The sequence below is a fragment of the Poecilia latipinna genome, unplaced genomic scaffold (genome assembly GCF_001443285.1).
Source record: "Poecilia latipinna isolate Pla-1442-1.1 unplaced genomic scaffold, P_latipinna-1.0 Scaffold388, whole genome shotgun sequence".
Lineage (NCBI taxonomy): Eukaryota > Metazoa > Chordata > Actinopteri > Cyprinodontiformes > Poeciliidae > Poecilia > Poecilia latipinna.
Genome location: NW_015113004.1, coordinates 61,391 through 70,214, shown reverse-complemented (window position 1 = coordinate 70,214; position 8,824 = coordinate 61,391). Strand labels below are relative to the sequence as shown.

At 40.1% G+C, this 8,824-nt stretch overlaps 3 protein-coding genes across 5 annotated transcripts in view; all 3 read right to left on the bottom strand.

Moving 5' to 3' along the window:
• The window catches only part of LOC106950263 (protocadherin beta-1-like), an 11,886-nt gene extending 9,700 nt beyond the window's left edge, over positions 1 to 2,186 (bottom strand). The window contains exon 1 of the mRNA XM_015037005.1: positions 8 to 2,186. Coding sequence (XP_014892491.1) covers positions 8 to 1,750 — 1,743 coding nt within the window. The 5' untranslated portion in view covers positions 1,751 to 2,186. The remainder of the gene's footprint in view (positions 1 to 7) is intronic.
• The window catches only part of LOC106950266 (protocadherin gamma-A11-like), a 165,445-nt gene that overhangs the window by 95,544 nt on the left and 61,077 nt on the right, over positions 1 to 8,824 (bottom strand). The window contains exon 1 of one of the 3 annotated variants that reach the window (XM_015037019.1): positions 6,314 to 8,818. The exons of the other annotated variants lie outside the window; for them this stretch is intronic. Coding sequence (XP_014892505.1) covers positions 6,314 to 8,701 — 2,388 coding nt within the window. The 5' untranslated portion in view covers positions 8,702 to 8,818. Of the gene's footprint in view, positions 1 to 6,313; positions 8,819 to 8,824 lie in introns of those variants that run through there. 3 annotated transcript variants of the gene reach the window in all.
• LOC106950273 (protocadherin beta-16-like) lies at positions 2,461 to 5,220 on the bottom strand. Its single transcript, XM_015037024.1, has one exon. The coding sequence runs from the start codon at positions 4,949 to 4,951 to the stop codon at positions 2,537 to 2,539; it is 2,415 nt and encodes an 804-aa protein (XP_014892510.1). The 5' UTR covers positions 4,952 to 5,220; the 3' UTR covers positions 2,461 to 2,536.

Sequence of the window (8,824 nt, the reverse complement as noted above, 5' to 3'; positions counted from 1 at the left end):
CATCCACAGCCACCACTTTAGTCACCAGGTAGCCCACATCTGCTGAACGAGGAACCATTTCAGCCACCATGGAGCCTGCAGTCTGGATTGGATACAAAACCTGAGGGGGGTTATCATTCTGGTCCTGGATCAGGATTTTCACAGTAACGTTGCTGCTGAGAGGAGGAGAGCCTCCATCCTGCGCTTTGATGCGAAAATAGAAATCTTTGATCTGCTCATAGTCAAGAGAGCGAACTGCATGGATGACTCCACTATCGGCACTGACAGACACATATGATGATATTGGCACTCCGTTTACAGAAGTGTCCTCCAGGATGTATGAAACACGGGCATTCTGGTTCCAATCAGCATCTGTAGCTGTCACTGTGAATATAGACACACCTGGTGTGTTGTTTTCTGCAATGTAGGCCTCATATGAGCTTCTCTCAAAGACAGGCGAGTTGTCATTTACATCAGAGATCTGTAAGGTGAGAGTGACGCTGCTGGAGAGGGATGGGATTCCTCCATCAGAACAGGTCACTGTGATATTGTACTCAGAGGCTGTCTCTCTGTCTAATTCACTGTCTGTTACAAGGGTATAAAAGTCATTTGATGACGTTTTAATAGCAAATGGTATATTTTCACTTATTCTGCAATTTACACGACCGTTGTTACTGAAATCTGGGTCAGTGACGCTAAACATAACTATAACTGTATTATGGGGAGAGTCTTCTAGAATAAAGTCAGATTTTGACATGATACTTATAACAGGGTCATTGTCATTTACGTCAATAACATCAACTATAATTTTACTCGAGTCAGAAAGACCACCGCTGTCTGTAGCTACAATATCAATTTGGTAATTTTTCGCTCTTTCAAAGTCAATCTCCCCCACTAAAATTACTTCACCATTTTCTTTTATTTGAAAAATATCAGACAAACTATCAATAGAAGACGATAACGCATAGGAAATTTTCCCGTTGATTCCCTTATCTGCATCAGAAGCACTGACTGTTGTCAGTGTGGTTCCTTTCTGAGAATTTTCTGCTATGGTTGCTTTGTAAATCGACTGTGTAAAAACAGGAGGATTGTCATTTACATCGAGAACAGTCACATAAATTTTCACTGTACCAGACATTTGGGGTTCTCCCCCATCTACAGCTTTTAGCAATAATGAAATCTCTTCCTCTTTCTCTCTGTCTAAAGGCTTATGTAAAATCATCTCAACCTTTTTATTTCCATCTGCCTCATTTTCTACCTTCAACACAAAATTATCTGTAGGTTTTAAACTGTAATTTTTTATACCGTTTCTGCCGATGTCTAAATCAACGGCTTTCTCTAAGACAAATTTAGAGCCCGTAACCGCAGATTCGCTGATTTCAAAACGCTTCTCGCCATGTTTAAAGCTGGGACTGTTGTCGTTGATGTCGGTAATCTCGACTGTTATCCGAAAAAGCTCCATGGGTTTTTCTAAAATGATCTGCAAATGCAAAGCACAAGGCGTCGTCTGTCTGCAGAGCAACTCTCTGTCGATCTTTTCTTTCACCAGAAGGACTCCTCTTTCTCTGCTCAGCTCGACGTATTCTGCACTTTCGCCCGTGAAGATGCGAGCTTTACCCGATTGTAATCTTTTCACATCCAAACCCAAATCTATTGCGATGTTTCCCACCACAGATCCCTTTGGCATTTCTTCAGGAACAGAGTAGCTGATCTGACCTAGAGCTGAATAGACGCAGCAAAGCAAGATGGAAAACAGTACTTGCCGTTCCATTGTTCTGTCCAATGCTTTGTGCTCCCGTTAAAAAAAAAAAAAAAAAAGATTAGATCTCAATTTACACAAAGAAATAGAGCCAATAGAAAGTGGAAGAAACAATAAAATGAAACGCATTCAAATCCAGATGATAGGAAGAAGTGGCACGATGTTAAAGCCGTCAACATACGATCTGTGAGTTTTACGAAGCAGCGCCCTTCTCTCAATTTCCTCTAAAATACTGACATGGCACGAGAGGTTTGCTTTAAATCTTTTCTACAACCTCAACAAATTGACCAACAGCGGCCCACAGAGTTGACAGAGCAAAACTGCAAGAGTTGTAAAGTAAATATGAACTGACTTCCGTGAAGATATCACAAAAATTATTCAAAAATAGTAACGGGTAACACAATCCAACCAAAAGAAACGTGAATCAATCAACAATACATAATTACTTAAAATAGATAGAGAGATAGAGAGATAGAGAGAGAGAGAGAGAGAGAGAGAGAGAGAGAGAGAAGTTTAGCTGAATATTAGCGCTTCTGTCCAGGGTGCTGAAATTTAGCCTGCCTCTAAGCCTTTTTCACCAAGTCTTATAGTGACTATGATTTCAATTAACTTAAACAAAAATAAAAAAAAAGACTTTATACTACAACAAATAACCTTGAAAAACTCGAAAATAATAATAATAAAAAAAATAATAAGAAGAAAAACCTTAATAAACTAACAATAAAACGTTATTGCTTTGGAACTATGCAAAAAAGGAGGAAATAAAAAAAAAACAAATGAAAACGAAACGTGCAGAAATTAAATGAATTGCAGCTGATTATTATAACCAACCTCAAGAGGAGAGTCAGGTTCATCCAGGATGTTCTTCTCATTCTGTATCCTCTGCATCGTTGCTGTTGAACTGGGGTCCATTATTAACACATTCTGACTATCAACTCTTCCGAACTTGCAGTCACTCTTTCTGGAGTCAGTCGTCCTGCACACCTCGTAATTGTACACGTGTGGCAGAGTTCCTGTTCCCAAAGTTTCTGAGTAACGAGGTGGATAATATGGAATCACAGGGAGGCTGGAGTGATACAGGATGCGAGACTGTCTCCATCTGTAGATCTTTACTGATATAATAACCACTAAACACGTGATGAAGAGGAAAGAAACCACAGCCAGAGCCAACACTAAGTAAAAAGTCAGGTTTTCATTGTATTCCTTATCGTGTGGAAAGTCAGTGAACTCCGACAACACTTCAGGGAAGCTGTCCGCCACCGCCACGCTAACAATGACTGTATCTGAACGAGAGGGCTGCCCGTTGTCCTCCACTATGACAGTCAGTCTTTGTTTCACAGCATCTTTATCAGTCACCTGACGGATAGTTCTCATTTCTCCATTCTGTAAGCCCACTTCAAACAGCGCTCTGTCTGCGGCTTTCTGGAGTTTATAGGAGAGCCAGGCATTCTGTCCAGAGTCCACATCCACAGCCACCACTTTAGTCACCAGGTAGCCCACATCTGCTGAACGAGGCACCATTTCAGCCACCATGGAGCCACCAGTCTGGACTGGGTACAAAACCTGAGGTGGATTATCATTCTGATCCTGGATCAGGATTTTCACAGTCACGTTGCTGCTGAGAGGAGGAGAGCCTCCATCCTGCGCTTTAACGCAGAATTGAAAATCTTTGATCTGTTCGTAGTCAAAAGCGCGAACTGCATGGATGACTCCACTATCAGCACTAACAGATACATATGAGGAGACAGGCACTCCGTTAATAGAGGACTCCTCCAATATGTAAGAAACACGGGCATTTTGATTCCAATCAGCGTCTTTGGCTTTCACAATAAATATAGACAGACCTGGTGTGTTGTTTTCTACAATGTAGCCCTCATATGAGCTCCTCTGAAATACAGGTGCGTTGTCATTCACATCAGATATCTGCAAAGTGAGAGTTACGCTGCTGGAGAGGGAGGGCACACCTTCATCAGAACAGGTCAGTGTGATATTATACTCTGAGGCGCTCTCTCTGTCTAACTCACTGTCTGTCACTAAACTGTAGAAATTACTCGTTGATGACTTCAGCATAAATGGTATATTTTGACTAGTGTAACAATGCACCTTCCCATTTTCTCCTGCGTCTCTGTCCTCAATATTTATCATGGTAACAACGGTATTTAGGTCAGCGTTCTCTGGAATTACGTTTGACTTTGACATTATGTTAATTGCCGGAGTGTTGTCATTTGTGTCTTGAACGTCAACAATTAATTTTGACGAATCAGTGAGTCCACCATCGTCACTCGCTACAAGATTAAGATGATAATTTCTCGACTCTTCAAAATCAAGATTACCAGTTAACATAACCTCACCGTTTTCTTTATTTATGTCGAATATTCTACTTTCGTCGTCGTTTCTCGAAGTAATAGAGTATGTTATTTTACTGTTGGAACCTTGATCTGCATCTGATGCTGTAACAGTTACGACAACTGTCCCTCTGGGTGAGTTTTCGGTAACAGTAGCCTTATATGTTTTTTGCGTAAATACTGGAGCATTATCATTCGCGTCTACAATTGTAATCACAATCAGCATCGTACCTGACATCTGTGGTTCTCCTCCGTCTACAGCCGTCAAGACCAGATTTATCTGCTCCTCTTTCTCTCTGTCTAAAGGCCTCTGCAACACCATTTCCACATTTTTATCCGGTTGATTATTATAAAGCTTTAGAGCAAAATTATTCGTCGGCTGTAGTTCGTATCCACGAACGCTATTAATTCCAACATCAAGATCTACAGCTTTTTCCAGAACGAATGTTGCTCCAATTGCCGCTGATTCGCTTATTTTGAAAACGACCTCATTTTTCTTGAACACTGGTGCATTGTCATTAATATCTGCGATCTGGATTGTTACTGTATAAAATTCCATCGGGTTTTCTAGTATTATCTGAAAGTGCAAAGCACAGGGCGTCGTCTGTTTGCAGAGCGTCTCTCTGTCGATTCTCTCCCTAACGAGGAGGAGTCCTCTTTCTCTGCTGAGCTCCACGTACTCACTGCCGTCTCGGGTATAAATCCGAGCTTTGCCAGAAATAAAACGCTGCGCCTCCAAGCCTAAATCGTGAGCTATACTACCAATCAAAGATCCTTTCGGCAATTCTTCAGAAATAGTGTAGCTGACCTGCCCGATAACCGAACCGAGAGAGAACGTAAACAGAAACAGCGTTACTTGCCTTGCCATTGTCCTGCGAACATTCGTGACACAAGTTCGGTATTTTTATATTCAGTAAAACGGGGATCAAATCCAATGTGAATTGCCCCTACTGTGTGATAGTCCACAAATGAGTTCAAAATACCACGGTTCTTTCTAAAACGATGCACAGAAAAGGAGCGCCTCTTTCTCCTCTGTTCAGTCCTTTCTTTATCATGCGGAGGGAGCAGAGGAGGTGCTGAAACATACATAATGTCAGTTTTCTACACTCTGGTCAACAGCGGCCCTAAGAGTCTGTATAGAAAAACTGCAGACTACAAAAAAAAAAAAAAAAAAAAAGAACATTTAATTTTTAATGGGTTCAAAGTATAAGGAAAACGATGATTATTAAATACTGATATAGTTGTTATGAATAAAGTTTTTAATATCAAAGGCTTTCGTCAGACATCTTGTTTGTTTACAAGTCTTGAAGATAAATGGTAAGAGTTTAAAAAAGTAGGCATTAACTGCATTTCATCTTTGTTCAACTCAGTTGCCTAACTCAATGGCGCAGGTAGAAAGTTTCAATCACTCAAAACAGCATCATAAACTTCTCATAAAATATGACAACTGATAGCATGAGCATGAAACAAAAAACACAAAACAGAAAGGAAGAAAGTACATACTACCAAAGCTGAGACGGATAAAGAACTGACCATGGTTCTGAAACCGATCGGTCCTGAACAGTCACTATAATTATGACTGCCAGAGACCGTCAAAAATTATGAATGTCATCTTTAAACCCAGAATATCTGTTAAGAAATTCAGCATTAGCGTCTACTAGATAATCAAACAAACCTATGATAATGAAAAAAAACGTACATACAATAAAAGAAAAAAAAGTTTACTAAATTTAAAATAAGCGATCCTTCAACATGATAATCCTTTGATTTCTCTTAGATGGTATTAAAATGGGAAGATGTAGGGAGTCTAAAAACAAACTGCTTTTGAGAAGGGCAAAACATTTTCACAAAGAGATAAGTAAAAAAAAAAGAAAAGAAAAAGAAAAATGCAAGCAAATCAATTAAATAACTCCTAAATATTATGGAAAACTGGAAACAATTTAAGTAATTTGGTTACGTTGCTGTTTACTTTAACTGTTGTCTGTGATTTTCATACGAACAAGTTGTAAATGAATAAAGACTAAACTATTTAGTACAAGCATAAGAAATACTCAAAGCCAACCTGTCCGCGTGCCTGCCTACCTGTTACCTTTTATAGGCATAAAGTATAGTTAAAGCACCTTTACAAAATATTGTAAAACTAAAAATAATTGTACTGGAATCAAACAAAATATGAGGTAACAAACAACATCATACCAGATAATGTAAGTGACTGTTAATGCAAACTAACCTCTACTGGGGAGTCAGGTTCATCCAAGATGTGCTTCTCACTCTGCAGCCGCTGCATCGTCCCTGTAGTACTCGGATCCATTATTAACATATTTTGACTACCAGCTCCACTAAATTTACAGTCACTCTTTCTGGAGTCAGTCGTCCTGCACACCTCGTAATTGTACACGTGTGGCAGAGTTCCTGTCCCCATAGTGTCGGAGTAACGAGGTGGATAATATGGAATCACAGGGAGGCTGGAGTGATACAGGATGCGAGACTGTCTCCATCTGTAGATCTTTACTGATATTATAACCACTAAACACGTGATGAAGAGGAAGGAAACCACAGCCAGAGCCAACACTAAGTAAAAGGTAAGGTTGTCATTGTATTCCTTATCGTGTGGAAAGTCAGTGAACTCCGACAACACTTCAGGGAAGCTGTCCGCCACCGCCACGTTAACAATGACTGTAGCTGAGCGAGAGGGCTGCCCGTTGTCCTCCACTATGACATTCAGTCTTTGTTTCACAGCATCTTTATCAGTCACCTGACGGATAGTTCTTATTTCTCCATTCTGTAAGCCCACTTCAAACAGCGCTCTGTCTGTGGCTTTCTGGAGTTTATAGGAGAGCCAGGCATTCTGTCCAGAGTCCACATCCACAGCCACCACTTTAGTCACCAGGTAGCCCACATCTGCTGAACGAGGCACCATTTCAGCCACCATGGAGCCTCCAGTCTGGACTGGATACAGAACCTGAGGAGGATTATCGTTCTGGTCCTGGATCAGGATTTTCACCGTCACATTGCTACTGAGAGGAGGAGAGCCTCCATCCTGTGCTCTGACGCGGAAATGGAAATCTTTGATCTGCTCGTAGTCAAAAGATCGCACTGCATGGATGACTCCACTATCAGCACTGACGGACACATATGAGGAGACTGGCACTCCATTAACAGAGGAGTCCTCCAGGATGTAAGAAACACGGGCATTTTGATTCCAGTCGTTATCTGTAGCCTTCACAGTAAATATAGACACACCTGGTGTGTTGTTTTCTACAATGTAGGCCTCATATGAGCTCCTTTCAAAGACAGGTGCGTTATCATTCACATCAGAGATCTGTAATGTAAGAGTGACGCTGCTAGAGAGCGAGGGTACGCCTTCATCAGAGCAAATTACTGTGATATTATACTCAGAATATGTTTCTCTATCTAATTCACTGTCTGTCACTAAACTGTAGAAATTATTTGCTGACATTTTCAGAACAAATGGCATATTTTCATTGATAAAGCATTTAACTTTCCCGTTTTTTCCAGAGTCATTGTCCTCAATATTTATCACTGTTACAACTGTATTTACTACAGCATCCTCTGATATAACATTTGACTTTGACATTATGCTAATTTCAGGCTTATTGTCATTAATATCTTGCACTTCAATAATTAGCTTACAGGAATCAGTAAGTCCTCCATCATCTGTAGCACCTATAATAATTTCAAATAACTTGTTTTTTTCAAAGTCAATATTTCCAATTAGAGATACCTCTCCGTTTCCCTCTTTTATCTCAAATATTTTCCTAACATTTGCTTGCGTACTTGTGATTGAGTATGTTATTTTCCCGTAAGAACCTTGATCTGCATCTGACGCTGTAACAGAAGCAACAGTAGTGCTAATCGGTGAGTTTTCAGTAAGTGCTGCCTTGTACGTTTTCTGTGTAAAACGTGGAGAATTATCGTTTGCATCTAAAACTGTTATTATGATAAGCATCGTTCCCGACATTTGTGGATCTCCTCCATCTATAGCGGTCAGTACTAGATTTATCTGCTCCTCTGTCTCTCTATCTAAAGGCTTCTGTAACACTATCTCCACATTTTTCTTATCATGTGGATTATTGTGCAGCTTCAAAGCAAAATTATCGCTTGGTTTCAATTCGTATTTTTGAACTCCATTGATTCCAACATCATTATCCTCAGCCCTCTCTAACACAAATTCTACTCCTGGTGTTGCTGATTCACTAATTTTGAAATTCATCTCGCTTTTTTCAAATGTCGGTGCATTATCATTAACATCTGTAATCTGAACAGTAACGGTGTAAAATTCTATAGGATTCTCCAAAATAATCTGAAAGTCTAGACTACAAACCGTAACCTCTGTGCAAAGCGCCTCTCTGTCGATTTTTTCCTTTACAAAGAGCAATCCTCTTTCTCTGTTCAGCTCCACGTACTCCAAACTGTTCCTGGTATGAATCTTTGCTTTACCCGATATAAAACGTTTCGTATTTAAACCTAAGTCATGTGCGATATTTCCCACCAGGGACCCCTTTGGCATTTCCTCTGGAATAGAGTAGCTTATTTGTCCGATCGCCGAGTTGATGAGGAAAAGAGACAACAACGCCAGTAATACTTGCCGCTTCATTGTTTGATCTGATTCTCTTCCTATCCAGTCTATATTTCCACAAAAAAATGGTGTTAATCGTCCAATATAAAATCCGAGCGTGTCTTCATGAAACACTGACGGCAGAAGAATCCAAAATGAAAA

What these genes read in the sequence shown, in the direction of transcription:
- LOC106950273 (XM_015037024.1), bottom strand. Translation starts at nt 4,951, where the DNA reads ATGGCAAGGCAAGTAACGCTGTTTCTGTTTACGTTCTCTCTCGGTTCG.